The sequence below is a fragment of the Prionailurus viverrinus genome, chromosome A2 (assembly GCF_022837055.1).
Source record: "Prionailurus viverrinus isolate Anna chromosome A2, UM_Priviv_1.0, whole genome shotgun sequence".
NCBI classification, from domain to species: domain Eukaryota; kingdom Metazoa; phylum Chordata; class Mammalia; order Carnivora; family Felidae; genus Prionailurus; species Prionailurus viverrinus.
In genome coordinates, this window is record NC_062562.1 from 167,285,236 (window position 1) to 167,310,917 (window position 25,682).

The 25,682-nt window shown below is 58.1% G+C and overlaps 1 protein-coding gene across 4 annotated transcripts in view; it reads left to right on the forward strand.

Moving 5' to 3' along the window:
* The window catches only part of RBM33 (RNA binding motif protein 33), a 140,501-nt gene extending 130,002 nt beyond the window's left edge, over window positions 1-10,499 (forward strand). For all 4 annotated transcript variants that reach the window (XM_047850882.1, XM_047850883.1, XM_047850884.1 and 1 more), the window contains exons 17-18: window positions 3,585-3,673; window positions 3,994-10,499. In XM_047850882.1, coding sequence (XP_047706838.1) covers window positions 3,585-3,673; window positions 3,994-4,042 — 138 coding nt within the window. In that variant the 3' untranslated portion in view covers window positions 4,043-10,499. The remainder of the gene's footprint in view (window positions 1-3,584; window positions 3,674-3,993) is intronic.
* The last annotated feature ends 15,183 nt before the right edge of the window (window positions 10,500-25,682 follow it).

Consider the following 25,682-nt stretch of genomic DNA (forward strand, 5'->3'; position numbering starts at 1 on the left):
GACCTGCCTCAGCGGGGCCACCCCGGCCGTGTGAGTCACGGCTGTGGTGGGGCCTGTGGGGACGCGCTCCTCGTGACCTGTCGGTGGGGCTGCTCTCGGGTAGCACCACTGGGTCTAAAACTGACCGTCCTGTTCTTGGCAGAAGGCACTTCCCGCGGGTGCTAAGAGCGACCGGCCGGAGGGGCGGGACGCCGACACAGATCTTCGGGGCTGCGCAACCCTGTTGGCGTCCCCGTGGCATTTTGGCTGATCTGAGTTGGCGTCCCCGCGACGTGGTAGTTGATCTGAGCCCGTGGGAGAAGAGGCAGGGTGCCGTGCACACGGACATCCTCCCGGGATGAGACCGCGGGCTGTCTGAGGCCGGGCCGGAGGGGGCTGCAGGGCGTCCGAGCAGGCGGCTCGCAGCCGAGGGTTTCGTCTTGCGTTTTGCTACGTGGAGGAGCGCGGTCACTCACCGTCAGGACGTGCGGGTGTCTCCCCTCTGAAGACGGAAGCGCGTCAGGCCGGAAGTTGGTGCCTTGGCCTTGCCGCCTGCGTGCCAGGGGGGCGCCTGCGGGAGAGGGAGACGCGGTGCAGCTTCCGGTTTGCTCTGGCCCAGCCGGTGTCTGTGCGGGGCTGTGCCGCTAGCTCGTGCGAGTGCGGCTCTGCGCCGTGGAAGCCGGGGAGCACGAGGCTTCCGGCTTCCAGCTTCCGGCGCCCAGTGCCCACCCCTCTGCTCCCAGTAACGAAATCCTGGAGCTCTCGTCTTCGTAGGTCAGAAATGGCGGGGTAGGGACAGTTTCTGCAATTCAGTCTTCTGCCTAGAAGACGTCGTTTGGTTTTTGGAAGAAGGTACGAAAATGTAAACGAAGGACATAGCCAGGAAGATTTTAGGAGCGTGTTCTCATCGCTGGTGTTGACTGCTTGAGCTCCAGGCCTTTCCCCGTGAGGAATTGGCACGGGGAAGTTTCCCCGTGAGGAGTTGCCGTCTCGTCCGGCACCTCCTCAGACCGAGGTCTAAACTGCTTAGGTCCCAGTAAGTTCTGTTGCATCAGGCGTTTTACCGTTTTATGTGGTCAGTGGTAAAAATGAAGCTTTGCGCCTTCATCTCAACATTGCGAAATCGCCCTAGATACCTGGAAACATGTTTTTCTGAAAACAAATAAACAAACAAAACTGTGGTATTTTCAAAAACCCAGATTCCATCTGTGAATTGTACGGTATGAATAATTATCTGCGGTAGCATCAGCAATTAGCTTTTTCCTGTCTGTTCCTAAAGAACAAACACGTCGTATTTTTAGACGAGGTAGATTTGGGGAAGTTGTTGGGATTCTTGCCTGAGGTCCGCCGCGGTGGCGGCGGCAGCCACCAGGGGGCGCGCACTAGCGAGCGGCGCCCACCAGGGGGCGCAGACAGGACCGGAGAGCAGGGCCTGGCAGCGGGCCCCCTGCAGGTGCCCAGGGCTGCCTGTGCTCTGAGCGGATGCTTTGGAACCCATTGCAGGGTGCGGCACGGAACAGGCACGAGCGGGTGGAGGAGGCTGGCAGCTCGGGAGAGAAAGTGGGTCTCTGTGCAGGACTTGTAGGGAGTCCCCCGGGCCAGAGGGGCCACAGTGCCGAGCGCGTCTCCAGGGAAGAGAAGTCACCTGCGTTCGTTCCAGACCAACTACGGTGTTTTGCCGGTGCTCTTAACCCTAGGTGGAACCCTCTAGAAAACCCTGCTTCTGCTTTTATAACCCAGATGAGAGCAGTCTCCTGTTGTCCCGAGCTTGCCGCCTGTGCTCCTGCTGGGTTGGGGGTCCCCACCACCCGCTTGCTGCTCCTCGGCCGCGTGGTCCACGTGCTCACCTTCCCACCATGTCATTTGGAGACTTGAGACCGTTCATTTCTTTGTAAACACTGAAAGGTGACTTTTGGGAAAGTGGGTGTTCCAGAGAGCTCTCCTAGTTGTGTTGACTGATAGATGTCGTGTGGGTATTAAAACGGAGACTTCTCACTTCGCGTACGGTATACCTTTTTGAGTATTTTTGTGTTCCCGCCGTAGATCTTTGATAAATGCTTTACAATTAAACAGCCACATATGCCGCCACTTTTCAGGGTCCCGTGCCTCCATCAGCTGTGTTTTCCGGCTGTCCTACTTCGCTAGACAGCATCTAGGCACGGTGGGTGGCGGCCCCCGCGTCGTGTCCTGCTGTGAGCGGGGTCCCGCCTTGGCCGCTACGCGCCTCGCTCTCGGCAGAGGCTGCAGCCTGCACGGCACCCGGACAGTGTGCAGGACTGCGTGCGGCACCGCGGGCTTGAGAACGATCGGGCCCTTGAGAGTGGGACCGGCTGAGAGACCACACGGGTCTTGTGCTCTGACCTGGGCCTCCCGGATCCTCAGATCCTAAACCCCAAGGCCTCAGGGCAAGCCGGGGGACCACGTGTGAGTCCCCTCTGTCCAGCACCTTCCTTTCAGACGTGTAAGATTCTCTCTTCACTCGATGGATCCTTTCTGTCTGTCTTCTTCACGAAAGGGTGTGGTTTTCAGCACAAAGAATAGTGGCCTCTGGAACGGTTGCCTCGGCTCCAAGGGTTTCATTTAAGATGTCACTTAGTAATCGAGTGTCTCAGTACAAAATGTGATCAGACTGTGCTGACAGCCGCCACTGGCGAAGCTGTCCCTTGCTGTGGGCAGCTGGAGGTGTGAAAGCCTCCTTGGTTTACCCCAGTGGTAATTGTGGGGTCCCCCTGCAAAACAGCAGTTTCCTCCTGTGTGATGTAAAATTGCTTTTAAAAAAAAAAAATCAGTGAGGGTTCCATAGAAAATTGTGTGGCAGGAAGGTGTGCAAACGGGGGGTGACTCTCCAGAAGTGTGTGTCATTGGGCCTCACGGGGAGGGTTGAGGGAGAAGATTGAGTGACTCATGTGGCCGGATGATGCCAGATCCTGACACCAGGCTGGGGGGTGGCGGGGGTGGGGGTACACTCATGGGAATGGCTTTTGGGGACAGGTTCTCTGGATCAGGGAGGAAAAATTGCTGGGGAGATAGTTTCCTTTAGTGATCCAAGTGTCAGCCTGGACTCGTATTTTGTATTAAAGCTGATGTATAAATAAATATGCTGGGTTTTGTTTTAAGCGTATACAACATGATATTGAAGTGTTTCTCAGGGCGCCTGGGTGGCTCAGCGGGTTGAGCATCTATCTTGATTTGGGTTCAGTTCATGATCTCAGGGCTGTGGGATCAGGTCCCGCCTCTGGCTTTGTGCCGAGCGTGGAGTCTGCTCAAGATTCTTTCTCCCTCTGCCCCTCTCCCTCCTCTCACTCTCTAAAATTAAAAAAAAAAAAAAATTTTGTTTTAAATATTTCTCTGTTGGGGCGCCTGGGTGGCGCAGTCGGTTAAGCGTCCGACTTCAGCCAGGTCACGATCTCACGGTCCGTGAGTTCCAGCCCCGCGTCGGGCTCTGGGCTGACGGCTCAGAGCGTGGAGCCTGTTTCCGATTCTGTGTCTCCCTCTCTCTCTGCCCCTCCCCCGTTCATGCTCTGTCTCTCTCTGTCCCCCCCAAAAAATAAATAAAAAACGTTGAAAAAAAAAATTTTAATATTTCTCTGTTTTCTTCCCTCTAGAGTTTACAGATGCTTCCCCAGCAACGGAAAGCCATAGCTAAGTTCAAGGAACCGGCTCATGCGTTAGCATTTCAGCAGAAATTCCACAGGTAGCATGTATATTCCGTGGTCGGGGTGACGGTGGGAGCGGGCGGGAGAGCCTCCCCGCTGTGGTTTGCTCTCCAGCAAAGCAGCCGTGGTTTCACACGTGTGCGCGCCCACCTGCCGTGGTAGAAACGCGCCGGTCTGCATGCCCTTCCCCTCGTGCAGTGTGGGGCATTGGCTCCCGGGTTTTGGGTTGATCTCTGTCTGCGTTTTCATGGAGTTGTCATCCGTCGGGACCTACCATCGTAGTTTCCCATACCTTGGTGACCTGACCGCTCATCTGCGGAGTTCGGTCGGCGTTGACGATTTCTTTCCCTCTCCGCAGGCACATGATAGATTTGTCCCACATAAACGTGGCCCTGATTGTTGAGTGATCTTAGCAGGAGACGCTGACCCGACACGGAACACTCGCTGTGGGATTTCTTCAGGGAAGCCGCGGCGCACACCCCCACGAGCACGGCCTCTCCGCGCACAGTCTTGCGTAACTGTTGTCGGGAGAGCGGCCGGCCCGGCGTGGACTCCAGCAGAGCCGGACTTGGGGACGTGGCGGCCTGGGCTCCGGTGTTACACGCTCCCCGTTCTGTTGTCACCACAGAGAACTACACTTTCCGGTTTCTTTTGTTTTCAAAGTGCTTACGATGCATGTAGCCCTTGTTCTTCGTGATCGTGCTGTGTGACCGATCACAGTGACTTAGGTTCAGGAAGGGACGTTAGCGCCACAAATTCTGAGTAGTTTCCACAGCAAAGAACACTTGATAATGGTTGCACCCATCTTCAGTGCAGGCTAGACAAGGGTCTTCCCAGCCGAGCGGAACCGCGCTGTCCTCTCAGAAAGCCCTCACGAGGCTCTTGGAAGCACGTAGATTAAAATTTGGGTGATGGTGACGGGCAGCCGCGTGTCCTGGCAAGCAGGACGTGAGGGCGGTTGGGAGCGATGCCCATTGTGTGGCGGATTCTGCTTCTTGTAAATACTCCAGAAGCACCAGCTGCGTGTTCCTAGTTGTGGAGGGGACTCCCCACCCCTCTGTCCGCTCTTCCCCAGTAAGGCAGCAGTCCTGGCAGGCCTCGCCGTGTCTCCCTGGGCCTAGAGAGGGCGCCTGTGGCGCCGTCACCCTGCAGCCCTTCCGGAGCCCTGCCAGGTGGGTCGTGTTGCACAACTACCCCGCGAGGCAGAGGCAGAGGCAGGGGCACTCGGCCTGGCCCCGTGTGGTTTGTTCCTCTTTGTAAATGTGGCCCGAAGCAGCATATTCGTGTCCCTGGCTCTGTGACATACAACATTCTTCGGGAACTTGGTTATCATTGCTCTGATTAACTTTTTTTTTTTTTTTTTTTTTTTTTTTTTTTTTTTTTTTTGAAGGCCTTTTGAGTAGGGCTGTGCTGCCCTTGAGCAGAGCCAGTAGCAAGGTGGCCTATGTGCTGGCGAGTTGCCCCTCGTGGGGTGTGGTGTGAGGGATGGCTGTCCTCCCCAGACCGTGCAGCCCAAAGTGAAATTGAAATGTGTTCATGTGGCCCCGAACCTGCTTGAGGAGTTCTGGGTAGGCTCGTTTAGGTGAGACTCTTCCTTCCCGTAAAGCAACGTTTAGTACAGTTCATTCCAGTCAAGTCTTTAAAAAAGTGCCTTATTGTATTTCTGCTCAAGAACGAGTTTCACCGTTTGGGGTTTATACTAACGTGGACCTGAACTGTTTGAGCAAGTAACAGATACTAAGGCATACTCAGACTTTTTAGCTGTGTTTTATACCTAAGATTTCACGGCAGGTTTACTAGTAGAATTAGAGGAAATAGGAGCCTGCCGCCTCCAGATGCCACGGGTCAGCCCTGCGGGGACCAGCTCAAAGCCCCGGAGCCCCCGCCGCCAGGCACCCTCCCTCCTCTGAGCCTTCGCGCAGGGGCTGGGACCCAGGCCGTGTGAGCCTGTGTCGTGTTTGCACAGGTGAAATTTTATATTTTTGCAACTTCAGTTGCCCGAACTGGAGGGGAGTGTTCAGACCCCGTGAGGCTTTCTGTGGCGAGGGTTCTAAGTGGCATCCCGCGGTAGGAGGAGGCCTGGAGGATGAAGTGGGTGTTGGCGGCTGCTTTTCAGAAGGTGTAGGTGCCAGGAAGCGAACGGGCACTCCCAGGGTGCACCCCCCAGCTGAGGCGCCTGGCCGCCTTGTTCCAGGAAGCCCCTGACTCAGCTGCGCCAGGCCTGCCGTGGTGCTCCAGGGGAGGGTCCACACAGTCCGTGCCCTGTCCCTACCCTCGGTCGACACGCACGTCCTGTCCGCTGTTGTCACAGGGAGAGACGGATGTGTTCGTGTGTTTAAAAGCGTAGTTTATTTGGCTCAGTCCACAGAGAGCTGCGTTGAAGCCACGAGCTTGACAGCCTGCTAGTTACGACACATCCAGACCCCTTGCCGGTGCCGGGCAGTGGGAAGGCTTTCAGTTGACGGACTTGCTTTTTATCACCAAGAACCAACTGATGCAATAAAATGAGCTTAAAATTTTTTTACCATTTTCTGAAATAGTCTGAGTGTGCCGTATCGTCTCTGGAAAGTAGGCACATAACAAAGAGCTTTTTCCCTAGTTAGTGATGAGAAGTCATCAGTCCTGCGTGGGCACCGCTGTTCAAGACCTGGTGGTGACATTAAGGTCTGCTTTCGGCCTTGTCCGAGGACGACACGGGCGCCACGGGACATGTGTGTCTGTTAACTGTCTACACACGTGAGCCTTCTCTTGATGTGGTGTTCTTGAGAACCTTTGGCCACGGGGAGCTGGGCCTTCGTAAAGCCCTGGTTAGAATGGCCCCGTGCGCCCGGCCGTTGGCAGTGGCCGCAGTTAGTGCCGGCCGGCCCGGAGCAGAGGCTTGGTTTCCTTAAAGGGAAAGAAGCAGAATTAGAAAGTAACGTTATTTCCATTCTCGGTGCGCTTTTCGCGGTGAAATCAGACCACCGTAAGCCGAACCCTTTTGGAAGATCTGTTGCAACCATTATCTTTGTTCTTTATTTATCATGCATTTAAAATGACATGCAGAAGCATTTAACATACTATGTAAATACGGACCTTTTAAAATTAAAATGTTAATTGGAAACGCTTTCAATTCAGCAACAATCTTAGCTATTTGTTAGTTCTCTTGTGTTGTCTTATCACAGTTAAATGGAGACCGTTCCATAATTGTTGATGTGTCTGTGTGTAAATCCGATTTTTATAAAGATGGTAGTTAAGTCAATACATGTATCCTGACCTGTGTATTATTTGTTTCCAAATTCAAGAAGCTTAAAGTCAGTAAATACCGATATATCGCATGAGGTAAATACAACAGGTGATTGTGTGGAGCCGAGGTACCTTTTCTTTTTACATTGTCTTGTTTTGATTTTGTGCTGTAATATAAGATCACTTAGCCGCTTATCTGAGCATAACCTTGCATTACCGTTGGTCTGGCCACTTTTGTTAAGTCCTTATACTGATAATTCTAAGGGAGAAACCCTGTCTCTTTTTACCAGAACAAATGTGGAGGGTCCCCCCCTCTTTCTGGACAGGCAGCGTCCTATGTAGGTGTCTGTGCCCTTCCCAGTGGGGAGCGGGCTGGGTGGCGGGGGGGAGGGGCTTCATCATAACTACTTTTTATTTGAGTCGTTCTTCTCTTCATTTGTAACAACAGCCCTGGATAAACCATTGTTTACGCCTGGTTCTGGTTCTGTAGCGTTGCTAAGTTGTGACAGAGCTTGGATCCTGCGCCCAGGGGGCTTTTTTCAAAGAGCGTTTTGCTTAATTTGTAAACGGAAGACTGTTGCTGGAGGAGATTGGGAGAGGTGTCTCGGGTGGAGGGGAGCAGGGGGGCCTGGGACCGGGGAGAGGAGAATTTTGCAGAATGAAGGAGTTGTACTAAGTATCATGAACTTCTCACACACTGACTCTTTTCAGAGGGGTCAGCTGGTCGAGCCGAGAAGCATGCGGGAGGGTGGGCTCGTGGACGCCTCTCGCCGGGGGACAGGAGGGCACCCGCCCCACAGGGAGGTCACCTTTCCGCGGGAGGGCCTTGAGCCCTTCCTCAGGAGGGGCCCCGCGGAGGTACAGAGATGCCCCGAGGCAGGGCCTGGCTCAGAGGGGCTGTTTGCAGAACCTGTCACTTCCGTTCTTGTTTTCTTAAATTTTCTTTCGGCTTGTTGTGGTTTTTGTTTTGTTCTTTTCTTTTTTTTTCTTTTTTTCTTTTTTTGCTGTCGTTGTTTTTAATTTCTTTGTTATTTAATTGAAGGTAAGCTCCACGCGCTTCTAGACCACTGGACTGACAGGGACCCTGTCGCGGGCGGTTGGGTTCTGGTGGAGGTCTGGTGCCGAATGCCCGGCGCGCTCCCCGCTCGGTTCCCTAGAGAGCCCGCGTGTCCGGCTGTCAAGAAATGCATCCCCAGTCGGGCCGGTGCTGCCCTCAGCAGATGGCTCTGGGCTCCTTTGCTGTCATACTGGCCTGCTCAGAGTCATTTTTAATTTCCCCTCCCTTCCTGCTTGTAGGATTGTTCTGGCTTCACATATTCACTGTTAGACCTGATTTTATTTCCCTGTAGTCAGGTTGAGTGCCCCCCCCCCCCCCCCCGCCTTGTCTGTTTATTTGGTGTTGGGGGTGGGGGGGCTTGTGAAAGGTCGCCTTGGTTCTTTACCAATTTTTAAGAGACCTTATTCTAAAAGGGAATCCCTGACGGGTGGGGCGGATGATCGCTGCGGGGTGGGGAGACAGCCCTGTCCCCCCGTGAAGGAAGCCACAGGAGCTGAGATCGCTTAGGGGAAAGTGTAGGTATTTTACTGTATTTAATGAGCATTTCAATTAACCTTTTCACCTATTTTTAAAACTTGTGAATGGAGTGTTATTTTGGACATTGGTAAATATGAACTCTCCAAAGGCGGTTAGCCTTGATTTACTGCTAAATCCTAAGGATTATTGTGTAAGGTTTTTTTGCAACCTATTTAATCTTCATCATTTAAAGCGCCCGTGGTTTTGTGTCCTAGAACCAAAGCAGAACTCGCTGATTCATATTGGATCCCAGGTATACCTTCTTCTGGTAGCGTATGGTTGGGAAGGATCATTGGTTTTACACGCTGTAACCTGCCTTTTCTAGAGAATGTTTTTAAAACTCTTAACTCTCTCTCCCCTGTGCCGGGTTTTGGTAGGAAGGCTTCTCGTCAGGACAGGCAGGTAGAGCAGGCGTCTTCAGTGAGGACTTTTTTTCCCTTTTATTTCTGACCAACTAAAATGTAGAAAGACCGTGTTGGTGTTTTGCTGTGTTTTATTTTACTAATTTTAAAACGTACCTAGAAAAGTACAGGCCCTTTAAAAAGAAACAACGTAGCCTTTAAATTCTGAGTACGTTGCACAGACTGGACAGGTACGCTATTTTTTAACATATTCTGTATTTAGTAGTTTTATATACTCTAGAGAGTAGACCTTGACGTTCTTGTAGCATGGTTTCTTTTCAACTACTTTTATCTTAAGGGCACACGTAGTGGAAGCTGATTTTTAAAGGTCTGTTTACATTTTATACACTCTGCAGCGTTGTCTTAGACCCTACGATTTAGGGTTTCTAACACACACAGCTCACTCACACCCTCAGCCAAAGAGCTAGTGAAGAGCTAGTGATCGTTTGGTTTTTTTGTAATTCGTCTTTGCTTTTCACAGGCATGGGGGCCAGGAGTGCCTTTCCTCTGTGAGGATTCTAACTCTCCGTCTTCGCCTTTAATCCCACCGTTTAATTTTCAGGTTCGACAGCAGCCCAGCCCGCAGCCTTTGCATTCCGAGCGGGTTTCCTGTGTGGGGCGTCTCCCCGTCCTTTTGTGGCGTTGCCGCCCCCCACCCCCTCCCCGGGGGCTCCGGAGCAGCGGCCTCCCGCCTGCCCCCCTCCCCCCCCCCCTTTCCTGTTCTCTTGCACCTTCCTCGCCCAAACCCATCTAGCAGCCACCACAGGGAGCTTCTTCCCCATTCTGGAAAATCACTTTCTCCGCCTTCCTCCTCTCTGGATGTCCTCACCCTCCTCCTACCCACCTGCCTTTGGCCACGGACCTGTCCTTTGCTGACGGTGCTCTATTCTTACTCCTCTGTCTGCTCTTAACATTTAGAATTCCTCCTCGGGGGTGGGGGTGCGAGGCGGCCGTGAACATTTTTGCACGGCGTTTGCATTCGACTGCGTCACCCCCTTTGCTTTGACAGGTTTTCACTCCCGCTTTGTTCCTGCAGGTCTCTGCTGGAGAGAATAACGTCCGGATTCTGTTACTTTGCAGTGTGACCTTGCGGGAGCGTGTGGCGCCCCGCGATGCCGGCCGGCGTCCTGCCGCCCGCGGGGAGCGTGCGATTAACCACCCCTTTGTTTTCACCCCTGCTTTTACAGGACCTCTTGTGCATGAGTCAGTGTTAGTTGTAGCGCGCCCACTTTTCCACTGGAAGCGGCGGCCCGTTTGACCCCGTGTCCCTGCTCCCGCTGTGATCCTTCCTAACCGTAATGCGCACGCGCTGCCGAGCTGGCCCGCGCCAGCTCCCGGGTGGAGCCTGACGCTGTGTCTGTTGGGAGTGCGTTGGGAGTTCAGAGACCGGCACGCGACCGAGTTGCTTCCCTGTGGGTTGGCCGGCCTCACGTGTTCTGCCCAACACTGCACTTGCACTTGTGGGGAAGGACGTCGCCTCGCTTTGCCCCGTCTCGCTGTGCGCTGATCACTGTGACGCTTTATCAGGAATCTGTGTGAGGAACACTGGTGACATGGTTGGAAAAATGTATTGTGTGTATCATTTGTGTGACTCCGTACGGAGGCGTGTCTCGAACTGTGTTGTAATTTGAAAGATGTGTTAATAAACTGCCTTGCGGCCTCTGCTTTGGTGCTCCGGTGTCTCCTTTGCCTCGCCGCCCGCGCCTGGTCCGTGCCGCGTCCCAGCCGTGCGGACAGCCAGCCTGCGGCCCTCCCGCGGGAGACCGGGCTGGTGTTTCCCCCGAGGACTGGGGGTGTCCCCAGCGCGCCCCCCCCCCCCCCCCCCCCGCCACGCGCGCCCCCTCTGCTGCAGGCATCAGCTGGGAAACAGGATCTTGCCAGCGGACCCACAGGAGGGTCCGAGGGTCCGGCTTGTCCTCACCCACACTCTGTGGTCCGCAGGAGTCGGAACAGACTCGACAAAAACAAACACCTTGTTTGGCTCTATTGGAAGTTTGGAAGGGGTGGGGGTATTTTCTTTTACGGTTTTCAAAAAAATTTTTAACATTTATTTTTGAGAGACCAAGATACAGCACAAGCAGGGGAGGGGCAGAGAGAGACACACACACACACACACACACACACACACACACACACACACACGAATCCGAAGCGGGCTCCAGGCTCCGAGCTGTCAGCACGGAGCCTGACCGACGCGGGGCTCAAACCCACAAACCGTGAGGTCATGACCTGAGCCAGAGTTGGATGCCCAACCAACTGAGCCACCCCCCCCTTCTTTTTACATTTTTTAAACCATTATGAATGATTTTTACATCTCTTCAACATTGGTGCTCTGATGCTAATCATTAACACCCAGGGTGGAGGTTACCGGTCACCCCCAGGATGATGCCTGTGACACCCTGTTGTACAGGCACGGGTCTGGTTTGGGGTCCCCCAGTGCACATTGTTGGACATCCATTTTCCATCGAATGCATCATCCGAGTTTTCCACGTTGCTGCAAATTGCTCCGAATTCCTGGTCTGAAAACAGGGTACTTGTAAAATATCCCCCCACCCCGCCCCCTCCACCCCCCGCCCCCTCCCCCGGCCGGGCTGGGACAGGCCAGGCTCTCCCAGGCGGGGGCCCTGCACTGGAGTCTGCGTGGGATTCAGGCGGGTGGCACTGGCACCACTCCTCGCCTGTTGAGACCCACCTTTCTGGTCTGTGGGGAGGGGGCTTACCTTGTGATGAAGGAGCTAAATGGTGCTGGTGACCCATGACACCGTGCCGGCCCTGTCAGCCCCTCAAGTTGGCCGAGGTCTTCGTGCCCTTCCTGGGACACAAGAAAACGGCCTGTGTCCCTCTTGGAGGGACCGTCCCTTTCCAGCCGGGACCACCTGCTGCGGGACTTCAGGTCGAGGTCCGTTCTCTCGTTCCCCCTCCGCGTGGGACCTACTCGAGTTCCAGTGACGGAGGCCAGACACGGAACGGATGGGCGCGGTGTCCCCACAGGCAGGTGCGGGGGCAGGTGGGCAACGGGGGACCGGGGTTGGAGAGGGAGGGAGGGCGGCGGAAGGGCCTTGGCTCCTGCCCGAGCACCAGCCAGGCCTCGCTGACGAAAGTGTTACCTCTGAAGACATCTAGGGACGGACTTGATCACCGTTCTCCGGATGGGAGGGATGCGTGGGAGGAGGCCCGAGTTTGGTTCTGGGTGAAAAGGAAAGGTAAGCGAAGAGGCTAACTTGCGGGAAACAGGAGGAAGGGACAGCACAGGTCCACATGTTTGATTAATTTCTCAGATCTGACTTCCTGGAATTTTTAAGCCCAAATCAGAGTCTGAGGAGGCAAAAACCATTTTTTCTTCCCTTTTAATCCGTATCCCGTGGGTACGTTGTTCTTTGTCTAAAAGCTGGCGTTTGCTGTGAGGGGCGGGAACCCTGCAGGAGCTGGCTGGAAACCTCTAGGCCCGGGTGGGCGGTGGGCTCCCCGGACCCGGGAGACGCCGGGCAAAAGGGCGCTCCTCCCGAGAAAGTTTCCGGCTCCACACTTGGTCGTCCGGGGAGGGTGTTTGTGCCGGGGTGAGGGGCCGCGGGCGGGGTGTCACCGATGTCTGGAATTTAGAGTGCATGGGGAGTGCCAGCGGGCCTGGGGTTGGGGGCCCCGGGGGCGGCTGTGGGCCGAAGGAGTGATGGAACCGGGGTCAGCAGGTGGACGGGACAGGGGGGTCGGCAGTGGGGGACCAGCGTTGGTGCAGGGGGCGCTGGGGAGGGGAACTGGGGGGGGGGGCGGTGCAGCGGGGGTGCGGTCAGGGGATGAGAGGCCGGCCCCGGGGGGCTGCACAGAGAAGCCCCACCTGAGCTCGGGAGGTGGTGCCGCGGGAGGGGCTGCACTGGGCCCGCACCCTCCGCCCGCGAGGCCCCGATGGTGCCGGGCTCCTGGGCCAGCAGCCGGCTCGGAGACCCCCGCCGCTCCCGAGGAGGCCCCTCGGCCTGCTTGCCCAGCTGGAGGGTCCGCAGGCCGGGAACAGGGCTGCCTTTCGCCCTTGCCGCCCGATGGCCTCGGGCTCTGGGGTGACCCAGAGGTGGCCCTCCTCTGTCCTCCGGGAACCTGGCCTGAGCCCCCACATCCCTGCGGGAAGCGGAGGTGAGACGGTAGCACCCCGCTCCCCACCCGGGCTGCCGTCTGGAGGCTCAGGCCTCCCCACTGGCTGACCTGGCTCGCTTCCTTCTCCATTACTTCTGTCATTTCCGCAATACGGTCTTTTTTTTTTTAAATATACTTTTGTACATTTTTGATTTTAGCGAAAGTGCATGATCGGGGAGGGGGGCAGCGGGAGAGAGAGAGAGAGCAAGAGAGAGAGGCTCTCAAGCAGGCTCCACGCCTAGCAGGGAGCCCGACGTGGACCTCGATCTCACAACCCTGCGATCTTGACCTGAGCTGAAATCGAGTCGGACGCTCAACCAACTGAGCCACTTAAGGCACCCCTGCAATGGGGTCCCTGCGAGATGGGGACCCCCTCTCCCCCTCCCCCTTGTGAGCTGTCCAGGCCCAGGCTCCCTGCTGACATTGTCATTGCCAGGAAGCAGCCCGGTGGGTGGCCGTGCGTCTCAGGGCTGCGCACCTCCTAGGACCCCAGCCGTCCCCAGGCTCGAGGCCCGCGATCCTTCTCCCTCTGCAGGGCCCCCCCTTCAGCACCCCCTCGCCCTTCTCGCCCAAGATCCGTCTTCTGGGGTCACTGCTGACCATCTCCTTGACGGCCTTCCATTTTCTTTTCCCCTGGAACTGGTGCTCGTCTGAAAACTCTGAGTCCCCATGATCCTGGGCTCGCATTGCAGCTGGAGGCCAGAGTTGGACACATAGGCAACCGTGCGGCCTGGCCTGCTTTGAGCTCCGATGGCCCCGAGGGCTGCCGGGAGATCCTCCGTTGCCGTCAGGCTCCCGGGGAGTGTTTCCTGTCCGCTGTCCACACTGTCGACGGCGTCCCCTCTGCTCTTTCTCAGACACCCCGTGGCCTCCCCGTGCGTTACTCCCAACAGGAGAGCTCAGGGAAGGGCGTCCCCGCCACCGCAGGCCGGCCCCCCCACCCCCCACCGGTACTGCACCCCCTTCTCCCACCTGCTGAACACCGGCTCCCCAGAAGTCTCTTCTCCTGAAGGTTTCCTTCCGAGGCGGACCTGTCCCGCGTGTCATGAGCCTCCCTGCGCTTCGTGACCACCCTCAGCTGCTTGCACGATGCTGTCCTGCTTTGTGCGAAACTCACTGAAAAAGCTGTCTTTCTTTTCTTCTGTCTCCCATGTCCTCTCTAACATCTCTCTTGAGGGGCGCCTGGGTGGCTCAGTCGGTTAAGCGTCCAACTTACGACGGGTCATGATCTCACGGTTCATGGGTTGGAGCCCCGCGTCAGGCTCTGTGCTGACGGCTCGGAGCCTGGAGCCTGCTTGGGATTCTGTGTCTCCCTCTCTCTCTGCCCCTCCCCGCCCCATCTCTTTCTCTATCTCTCAAAAATAAACATTTAAAAAGAATAAAAAAAATAAATAAAATCTCTCTTGAATCCACACCAGCCTGGCTTTTAAACCCGACATCTCCCCGAAACCTCTTTTGCCGAGAGTTAGCGGGCTCCGTGTTGCCAGACTGAGAGGTGGTCAGGGTACACGTCCTCTGTCAGCCCAGGTTGGGCGGCTGCGTTCCTCCCCCCTGGTCGCTCCCGACAGGACCCCAGGCGGTCCCGGGGCTCTGAAGTTCAGCTGCAGACCGGCGAGTCCCCCACTCGACCCTGCCCCGCACCTCCCCTGAACGGGGCTCCAACCTCCCTTTCTGCTTGGGTGCATAGCAGGAGTTTCGGACTCCCTGCCGAGCTCCGAGCCCCGGGTCCTTCCCTCAGTCTCCCCCCATCCCAGTAGACGGCAGCCCCTTCCTTAAGGACACCCCAGCCCCAGGCTTCGGGGTCAGCGGCACCTCCTACTAACAAGCACACCGGTTGCCGGGCCATCCCGGTCTTCCAAGAGCGTCCAGAACCTCCCGGCTCCGCCGAGACCACCCCGGCGAAAGCCACCGAAGCCTCCCACGCAGGGGCTGAGCCGGCCTCCACGGGGCTTCCCGTGTCCTCCCTGCCTTCCTGCTCTCAGACACCAGACGTCAGCCGGAAGGATCCCGTAAAATACAAGATCACTGCGTTCGGGGCGCTCCGGAGGCCTCTCGTCTCACTTGGATAAAATAAAAATGCCTAAAAGGCACAGCACGGGGACCGCCATCGACGGCACCGCAGGGGCGCCGGTGGCGGCAGGTGCCCGTGCGAGGAGCAGGTCGCAAGGTGCAGGCTTGTCCGGGGGCTGCTGGGGGTGCCCGGGGCCGGCCTAGCCCGCTGTCCCCTGGACTGCAGCAGCTGATGAACCGCAGTCCCCCTGCACCCCCTGGCGCCCACCACCCCCCCTCCCCCTGCATCCCCCGACTCCGGGGTGGGACAGGACTCTCTCTGTGCTGCCCTCCTCGCCTGCTCCTGCTCCCTCCCGAGGAACCAAGCCGCCTGCCTGGCCGCCTCCGCTGGGGCTCGTCCTGGTTGCTCGCTTCTCAGAACATCTGGTAATTTGGGGCTGGACAGGACGTTTTGGACGCCTCATTTCGCGAGTCCTGCAAGCAGGAAGGGTTAGCTTGAAGGGTTAGCCTGGCCCTTCCGACACTTGATTCTCAGCCCGGTTTGGCCAGCTCTTGGGAAGGCCTTGCTCTGGTGTCCTGACCACCCGGGTGTCCAGCGAGTGGCCCCCACGGCTGGCCACCTCTCCTAACGCCCCGCCGGCCGTCCCCATGGCGCCAGGCCCCGGACACACACAGCTTCGTGGAAAGCCGAGATTTCCGGGCACCCTCCGCGAGTTTCTGGGGTCCCCTCCACGTGTGGCCCCAGCCGCTCCCGCGGCCCCAGAAGCCCGCCGCCCTCCACTCGGGCCCCATCCTCGAGCACTGAGCTCCGGAACGTTCCTCTGGGCACGTGGCCTGGGTGACCCTGGAGCTGGCGGTGTGCGATGGCAGCCGCACCTGTTCCCAGAGGAAGGCGGAGGCGGGCTCCCTGGGCGCGGTCACCGTGTCGTGGCTGGAAGTGGACGTGCTGGCCTGTCCTGTGGCCTCCATAGGCTTCACTACCACCCGCCACACGGTCATTTATCCATTTTGTGGATCATGCCTCCCTTCACCCTGTAAGTAAGTAAACCGGGGGCGGGAAGGGAATTAACTGTGCCTGTTGTATTTTTCCTGCCGTGTCCAGGGGCCCGGAGCTGTGTGTGGCACCCAGGGGCACTCGGGTCACTGCCCGCTGACTCAGGTCAGCCCCGGCTCCCCACGCGCTGCGAGAGCGGTTTCCACCTGCCTGTGGGCCGCGCCCCACCTGGGGACCACAGACCCCCGGAAAGACTTTTTTTGTCCAGTCTGCTGGGGGGTGGGGGGCTGAGCATCGGGTGAGGGGAGAAGCTTCGGGGCTCCTTGGAATCCAGCTGTCACAGACCCCGCAGCAGTGAGCAGCACACGGTGGGGCACGCGTGACGACAAGGGACAGAGCCCGAGCTGTGTCCCCAACGCGGACCACCTGGTCCGCCCGGGGCGCTAAGCGGATGGAGGGGTCCAGAAACCGACGTGGCTGGAGGCCGGCCGCCCAGCTGTGGCTCCTTCAACAGAAAGCAGCTGTGTCTGGTGACCCCGGGGGGAGGCGGGCGGGGACCTCCAGCCTCACGCGGCTCTGCTGGATTTCTTGGTGGCTCGACTGTCAGCCCCAGGCTTTACCCAGGCTGTGGGTCACAAGATACACGCGTCTTTTTGAGAAAAATCCTGAAGTTTATTTTTTCATTCCGAGAGAGAGAAAAAGAAGGCGTGAGGGTACGCATGAGCGGAGAAGGAGCAGAAAAAAGAGAGAGTCCCAAGCGGGCTCTGCACGGTCGGCACGGAGCCCAGGGCAGGGCTCGAACCCACGAACTGGGAGACCTGAGTCGAAATCAAGAGTCAGATGCTTAACCGACGGAGCCACCCAGGCGCCCCCATACATATTTTGAATACCTGTATGTAAATAAATGTTCACATCGACTTTATAAGATATGGCATTATGGTTCCTGGTCCTCCTTCCTTCCCTCCCTCCTTTCTTTCTTTCCTTCTTTCTCTCTTTTCTTTCTTTCTTTCTTTCTTTTTTAGAGAGAGAGAGAGCTTTGAAAGCACAGAGTGGGGAGGGGAAGGGGCAGAGAGAGAGAGAGAGAGAGAGAGAGAGAATTCCGATCAGCCTCCGTGTTCAGTGCAGAGCCCGCTGTGGGGCTTGATCCCACAGTCCTGAGATCACGACCTGAGCCAAAACCAAGACTCTGTCGCTCAACCTCTGAGCCACCCAGGTGCCTCTGCTTGTTCTTTATAAAACATACAGAATTCTCTAGAAAAGAAATTTGGATGGATCGGCTCCATCTACAATGTATTGCGTCTCACCGAATCTGAGAGGGTACCTTCTTTCCTCCCTGGACCTTCTCCGAGACGCGGTGCCTCTGACAGTCACCATCGGCCCGCAGGCACTTGTGACGGTTGTATACATTTTGTGGTTATTCTGGGAGGCCTCCCGATGACTTCAGTGCCTTGGCGGATCGGCAAACGGCCACGTGAGGACTGTTGGCGGGGGGACCACGCTGTCAGAGCCATTGCTGGTTCGGTCAGGCGTCTTTGGGTAAAAGATAGAAAAGCCACCATTTACCGGACACTCACGAGCGCCGGGCCGTGCAACACACGTGCGTTCCTCCTACGCGTTTAGTGTGGGACGATCCTGTGCGTCATGAGCTGTTTGCGTGCCCTTCTGGAGCCTCGAGAGGGTCACAGCGGTCCGTACGGGGTCTCCAAGTCTGGCTGACCCCAAAGGCTGTGCCTTAACTTTTCTGCTACACAAAGACAGTAAAAGTCACCAGAAAGCGTACCACTGAGGAGGACTTTCACGACAGCCGCTCCAGATGGGTTCGTACGCATATATTAGGTTGAAGCCTAGGAAAGCTCCACTTCTGTACCTGAGAAATGGGAGCATGTCGGGACTTTCATGACTGTTTCCTTCACTCTGTAGGACGCCCGGTTCCATGGTAACGAGTACCGAGTCAAGGTCTCACGTGTTTCCTCTTTTGCTACGTTTTGTCTTCAACTCTCTGAAATGGTCGTATGGTTGTCCCCGACCACACTCACACCACGATGCTGGACACCCCTCACTTGCTGCCCCGGTTGTTAGAGGCAGAGATTTCTCTGAGACCCTGCACAAGAGCACAGAGGACTTGCTGTGGAGAAAAGCTAGAGCCTTCCAGAACGGTGGCTCTAGGAGCGTCGTAGGTGAGAGCCGGTGCCCCTTGCTGCCTGCCGCGCGCCTGCCGGTGACAGGTGGTGCTGAGCGTGACCCTGACCGGCGTGAAGGGCCGATGGGATTGAAGTGTGTTGTCCCAGGTCTGTGCCCCCAGCATGCCTGTGACACTCCTGGTGTTGAGGTCGGGGGCACCCAGGTGAGAAGTGAGAGCCTTTCCTAATCAGGGACAGACACGCAGCACGGTGGCCCAAGACCGGCATTTGGAGCCCTGGGGTCTTGGGAGCAAGCCTCTAGATCATTCTAGGCCAACCTCATGCTGCAGATGGAAAAGCAAAGTTTGGAGGCCGACCCTGCCCCTCCTCCACCCTCAGTTTCCCCGCCTGATCCGCGAGCAGGGTGGGCCAGGGACTCAGCTCACCGCCAACCTGTGGCCAGCGCCACGCCTTCCCTCCTTCCACCCTGCCCCTCGGTGTCCGGAACCTTCCCCCTGCTGTTCCCCGTGGCTGCCCCTGGTTGACACACGGGCTCCGTTGCGTCTCCTGAGCCTCTCGTGGGCAAGGCCACACTTGTTTGGGAGCAGGTGACACCCGGCCTACGCTGAACCCCGCGATTATACACACGGTGGAGGCGCGGGCATCGATGCCCTTCCGTGTCCCCAAGCCCACCAGGGCCGCCCGTGAACCGTGCTGGTGTGTTGATTTGTGAAGTTAGTCGTGAAGAGTCTTAGGAAGAAACAACCCCAATTCGTGGTGAATCCGTGTTTTGAACCCCCCTTCTCTTTGGGAAACGTGGAATTACATTCAGTGGGGACTCCCAGAAAACTGCCCTCCCGCGAGCACAGTCTCAGGGCACCTGTCGTCCGGCTGGAAGAAGGGGGTCTTCCCACTTCCGGGGCGATGCTTCTGCGCCACCCTTCCTCCGCCCGGCGTCCTGGGGTCGGGGGTCCTCGCAGCGGCCTCCTGGTCTCCCCTGTCTCCTCCCCCAGACAATGAAGCTGCCGCGGGCACAGCGCGTCTCCATGACAACCGCATCCTGCCTTCCCCGCTCCTCTGGCGGGTCCCGGCTGCCCAGCAGATGGCGCTCTCCTACCGGGGAAGGCCTGAAGCCGGGCGAGCGCGCAGTCCCCGGGGATGCGGTCCCACCTTCGTTCATTTATTGGCTCGCTCACTCACTCGCTCACTCATTAATTCAGCGCTTCCGGAATACCTGCCCATGGCCTCCCCACGGTGATGGGCACGGAGGACAGACCCTTGAGCGAGACAGTCCCAGCGCTGCCCCCATACTGATGACAGCAGGTGCAGAGTGCGGGAGCCAGACTGGACCTCACCCCACCGGGGACCCTGAGCCCCGGGAGCCACGGTGGTTTGTGCGGCCTGCTCTGTGCAGAGCTGAGAGCAGAGCCCGGCTCTCCAGTCTCCCCCTGCTCATCCGCGGGGGTGGCCCCATTCCTGGGGAAAAGCACTTTCCCACCAATTAGAGTATTTTGGAAACGCCTTTTTGGGGGGGCCTTGGCCTTGAGCCTTGTAATATGAGCCTCGTCTCTTCATGGATGTGTGGCCTCATTTGCTTTCATCCCCAACTCCACAAGATGCTTCTCTGAACGACTCCTGATCATTTAGAACATTCCAGAAGCAATAGTAAATGCACAGGCGCCCAAATCTCTAGGATTCCCCCCCCCCCCCCGCCCCGGGGCAGCATCTTGGTGGCTGTTCCAGGATTTACTGGTGACCGAGTGTCACTAGGACGCATTTAGAGAGGAAATAGAACAAACAATTTCTTAAATGCTTTCAAATTAAAATGGTTTGTTTTTGCTTACAAAGTGGTAAATTGTCACTGAGACAAATGTGGAAAATATAGGTAATAAATGAGAGAAAAGGAGGTCACTTGTAACTCCAGCACCCAGAGACAACCACTGGTAAGATTTCAGTGTGTATCCTGCCGAACTTTTTTCTGATACACACACATGCGCACGCACACACATGCACACCCCCCCACACACATACACACACACAAATGGGACCAAAGTGTATGTAATGTTTGGGAACCAGCTGATTTTCACCGTATAATATGTTGTCACCATCTTCCCGTGAGGTTGAATATTTTTTGCATCTTCTTGCGTAGTCGTAACGGTAACCCATTCAGTTGTATGTTACCCCCCAAATTTATTCACCCAATTCCTTAGTGTTGGGCATTGAACCTGCGGCCCAAATTTGCACAGTCACAGACCCCCCTGTGGAAAGCATGCTGGAACCCACAGCACACGGAAATCCTGGCCATTTCCTTGGTGTAAGTTCTAATGCCATAGAATTACCGAGCCGATGGAGACATAAAATTCCGAGGCTTTGATGACTTATGGCCGAGTGGTGCGGAAGCGACATTAATTCCACTGCGGTCCTACCCCCACCTACGAGAATGACGCCCTCTCCCCCACCCCTGGCGCTGGGTGGGTGGATGAGGCAACACCGGCCATGAGCTCCAAAGCTGATTGATCGAATCCTGGCTCCGCCCCTTGGCTGTGCAATCTGGGAAAAACCATTTGCTTCCTTAAGGTTTCCTTTTGTCCCCTGGAACGTGCAGAGACGAATGCCTATTGGTGATGAAGATGGGAGGGAGAAACCTCTCTCTAAGTATGCCGCGTGTCCTAATGTCGGTTTTCCCTATCGTGCTAGGGAACTTGAAGAGCGTGAGCTCTCTAGGACCTTCCGCAGCCCCTACAGCAGCCTCGTCAGTTCCGAGCCTATCTGTTGACCCCAAGTAAAAACCCGGAGTGCCGTCTCTGTCCACACCCCGTTTTCCCCGACAGTCACACGGGGGCAGGAATGGAACCACTTGCTGGCGCTCCTAGCTGTGTTTGCACCTGCGGGAGTTGCGGGTGCCCCTCTGCCTCCACCCCTGCCTCTCCTGGGCCCCCAGCCCCGCGCTACCTGTGCCGTGCTGCCCCCCTCCCCATTCCGTTCCTCCCAAATCCGATTCTCAGACAAGGATTTGATATTTAAGAAGTGACTTTGATGTCTGATTCCTCAGGGCTGTAGTATTTATAGCCGAAGCTCTCTCCTTACAGGAGGAAAGGCGTCTTTATCCCCCGCCTACTGAGTTTGGGTGCCCTTGACATCCGGCATGGTCGGGAACGCCCTTCTAACTCGGGAAGGCTGGTCCTTGCATGCACACGCGCACACGCACACACACACACGCATGCTGGCACACTCTATCCACACCCCTCATGCATCACACACACACTCACCTCATACACTTGCTCACGCGCACAGAACACGTACACTCTCACAGGTGCACACAGCCACACCCGAAAACACTATCCAGGGGTGTGTGTGCCCACGCACCAGGAGGCTGTACCCCTTCCGTGGCGTGGGAAGAGAAGCAGCGGGAGCGAGCGCCCCGGCCCCCACCTGTCGCGGAGGGAAGTGGAGGTCACGGGTGGCGGGAGGGACAGGTGGGGCGAGATGAGGAGGCCTCCCAGCCCCCAGGAGCCGGGGCCTGTGTGCCGGCTGGCCCGCCGGCCGGAGGGGAGCGACAGGGACAGGCGAGCCGCCCGGGGCTGCCCCCTTAGGACGTCCCCCGGGAGAAAGCCACCCCTTGGCGGCTCGAGACAGCAGAGTGCGTGTCCCTCTGCCTGGGACACTCACGGGCAGACAGAAGTATTTTTAAACTAATTTCCCTGACCTAAAAAGGTTCTTTTCTGACTGAACACCTAGTCTTTAGGACCGACATGGGAGCACTGCCTATAAATAGCTCAGCACTCCAGCTGGGCTGGCGGTTGTGGCCACCGCCGGGCGTTGGGGACACAGCTCAGGCCTCTGCAGGCGTCCAGGGGCCCAGGGGGCGGGGGTCCGGGCGTGGGGCGCCGCACTGGGTTGTTTAAAATGGCAGAACCGGGAGGAGATGAGACGGGGCTGGGGCCGGGCTCATCGGGGCCTGGCGTCGGTCGCCCCCGGCCCCCCCCCCCCACTGCTGCCCGTCCTGCCCCCTCGGGGCAGGTGCAGGGGGCACGGACGGGAGCGGGCATCCCGACTGCAGAGGTGAGTGGCTGCAGGAGAGGGGCGGGGTGGGGGGCACAGCGGCGTGAAGACGGCGGCAGGATCTCGGCCCCGCGAATTTAAAAATAAGTTTATTCTTTTGAGCAATGAAAGCGTGCTCCGTGTGTTGAGCTGGGAAAGTCTAGACAATACAACTAACCCGTATGTATCCAAATCCCTCAGATCCCAGCGCACCTGTGCCGGGGGCCACCGCCGACGTCCAGAACGGCTCGGACCCTGGTGGGGAAGCGTCCCGACTCCGCTTCCACCTCTTGGCTGACGTGTCGCCTTGGAGTGTGGCTCTTGTGTTTATGTTCCCACGGCGGTGGCTGTTGCCTGATGATGTGTGTCCCCAGGCGCGGGGCACGCTGGCTCAGTTTCCCTGTTGGCTCTCACCCGTGCTGGGTACCCCCCTTCCTCCTGGCCCCTCCAGCCTCAGCCCTGGGGGAGAAGGGGAAATCCGGGGCAGGGAGGGGAAGGGTCTGCGACACAGCGTGCCCCTCCCCCCGGGGCTGCCCAGCGAGGACCCGGAGCCCTGCCTGCAGCCGTGGGAGGCCCCCCCCCGCTTCCTCCTCCCACTCTGGTACAGCCCTGCGTGGACGCAGAGGGGAGACCTCGGAAGGGCCCGTGGGCGGGCCCTGAGATCAGTCACCTGGTCAGAGACTACGCTTCGGGGACACGCCTGTATGTAGGTTGAGGCTGTGCTGCTGACAGTGGGTGTGATATGTGGGTCAGTCTAGCACAGGTACAGCCGACTCCGGCACGGAAAGGATGCCGGACATTCGATGTGCGCACTGGTCTATTAGAAGTTTCCCCCCCAAACCTCTTCCTTAGGAAAGAGGAAGAATCGAGAAGGACGCGTTTCCTGATACCCAGGCCCGGGGGCGGCGCTGAGGTTTGTGGTGGCCTTAGAGCCGCGTCTCAGTGACCGCTGGGCTCTGATCGGGGGCGCCCCGGAAGAACGTGCTCTGTGGCAGAGAGGACGCTCGGAGAGAGGGTCTGGACGGCGGCCCTTCCCTCCGTCCCCGGTCCCAGTCCGCAGAAGCGCCAGCCAGCCCTGGATTCCAGGGAGAGGGCACTTTCCTCACAGCGGAGCCGGGCGGGACCCCTGTGCTGGCGGAAGGTTCTCCTCCCTGTTGGGGATGCGCGGTCCCCCCCCCCTCCCCGGGAGGACCACGGGCTGGGCCGCGGGCTCTCGGGGGGGCAGCTGCGTCTCATGGCATCCACCCCACCGAGGTGGGCCTCGAGGACCTGTTCCCAGGGAATCGGGTGCCTTTATCTCCAGAACCTTCAGACTGTAAGGCTGTCTTTTTCCTCCGCGTGTACACGGACTTGCTCAGTGTCACCTGGATCCGGGTGGAGCCTGACTGTGGGACACCCCAACCGGCCCGCCTTCAAACAGGAGTGTTTCTGGGCCTCACGGACCTTGAGTCACCTCCTCCCCACCCTGTGAGGGCACAGAGGCCCCGCGGGGTCAGCCCTGGGTGGGGGGGGCAGGTCTCAGGTAACACCGAGGGGGGGGAACGAGGTGCCCCCCCCCCCCAGCATCCGGTGGAGAGGTCACACTGCCCGTCTCCAGGACAGTTGCCTCCGTGCTTCCTTGGTGGCTGCTGCTCGCTGAGAATACAGCGGTCCTCAGAGCGAGGACCGACCCGGCCCGGCCCGCCGGGCGCGGGGGGGGGGTGGGAGGGGGCGCCGAGCTGTGAGTTGGGTCCCCGCAGGTGGGGAGGGAGGCACAGGACCACGCACCACCACCCGCTCAAACCGGCGGGTCCGCGGGCAGGTGCGCGCCCACCGTCTCCCGCCGCGGCCCGCAGAGGGCGCTGCGACTCCACTCAGGGACCGGAGGCTGCAGGTGCGGGACGCTGCTCAAGGCCCGCGGTCCTGGACCCGCAGGGAGGACCGCGCCGCCGGCAGCGGGCCACCTGACCCAGCACCCCGTGCTCCCCCGGCTCTCCTCCCGCGCCCACCCCCGGCCTCCTGCCTCCTGGACAGCGGAGGGCGCGGGTGGGGGGGGGCGGGCTTCAAAGAGCCCTCCCCGGGAGCACGCGGGGGGCGGCCGGCGGGGCCATCAGAAGGGCGAGGTGAGCGGCCCCGTGTTGTTGCAGACACTCTGCCAAGGCCAAGTTTGGCGCCCCCTCCCCCCCACCACGTGGCCTGCCTGGTGGGTGGCCCAGCGCTGAGCCAGGGGCCTGGGCACCGTCTGGTGGAGGCACCTGCCCCATGCGGTGGGGGGGGGGGGGGTGTGGACACAGGGACCCGGGAGCACTAGGCTCCCTTCAGAGACACTGGGTTTGTTTCGCTGCCCTTAAGGGCCGGGGTTCCCAGCGGGAGGCCTTGAGCTCTCCTGGGGCGGGAGGAGGGGTTCCCGGCTGGGACGAGGGGTGGCGTCTGGGGAGAGGGTGTCACTTTCCCCTGGAAGCGGTCGCGAGGCCCTGAGCCAGCATAAATAGGACTGCATGCAGAAATCCAGCATCCTGTTGTTGGGGGCAATGCTTTCCTGGGGTTCTGGGCAGAACAGAGCTTTACCTCCAGTCTTCAGAGTTTTCACCCCCTTTTAAGCCAGCTTGCCCCTTTCTGGGAACACAGCTGCCCCCATCGCGGAAACCACAGATCCCCACTGAAAAGGTGACGCTCCGAACCGCATTCCCCGCCTCGTGGGGCAGGCCCCAGAGCGTGTTACGGAGGAAAATGCGAATGCCTGGTATTTTCTTCTTAATCGGAGAACAACAAGATTATCTTCAAATCCAGACTTACTGTTTCCTCACTGTGGGGTCGGGAGACAGACACGGACGTCTTCCTCTTCTCAGTCCCGCCCCTTCCCTACCTTACGCGGACCTTCCGGTTTCGCTCACACCGACGAGCGTTAAGGTTTGCCCGTTAACACCACCGGGTCCGAGTGGCTGTCGGTGGGTCTCCCCGGATTTGTCATCCTCCCTGTGGCTCTGAGTAAGGGGCGGAACTGAGTGGGGTCATCACCTGAATTGCGACAGATTGTGCCCCGATGGCTTACGCCCTCCTCTGTGCCAGTCCCGGCCTCCTGTCCCCGCGGTGTGGCTGCTTTCCCCGACACCCTACGTGTCCCCTTCGCGGACCACACGAGGCAGACTCTTTCGGTAAAGACCCAGCTAGTGAATATCTCAGGCTCTGCGGCCGTGTGGTCTCTGATGCAACGTGTGGGCCCAGGGGCTCCCACAGACAGCGTGTGAAGGGATGAGTGGGGGCAGTTCTAGAACGTGATGGATGGACACTGCAATCTGAATTTCACCTAATTTTACCTGTCATGAAATACTCTTTGAGGTTTTTCGTTTTCGACGATGAAAACAATAGGGGAAAACCAATCTCAGCTCACGGGCTGTAATAAAAACAGGCCAAGGGCCGGATCTGTCTCCGGGGCCATAATTTGCCAACCAACCTCCCCCCGCCCCCTACCCTGACCGAAACACATACCTCCAGCGGAGCGTGTGGGAGTGTTCTGAGCCCGGCTCATAGGAGGCCGAGCCCAGATCGCTGCCGGAGAGCCAGCCCCGCACCGCAGGCCCT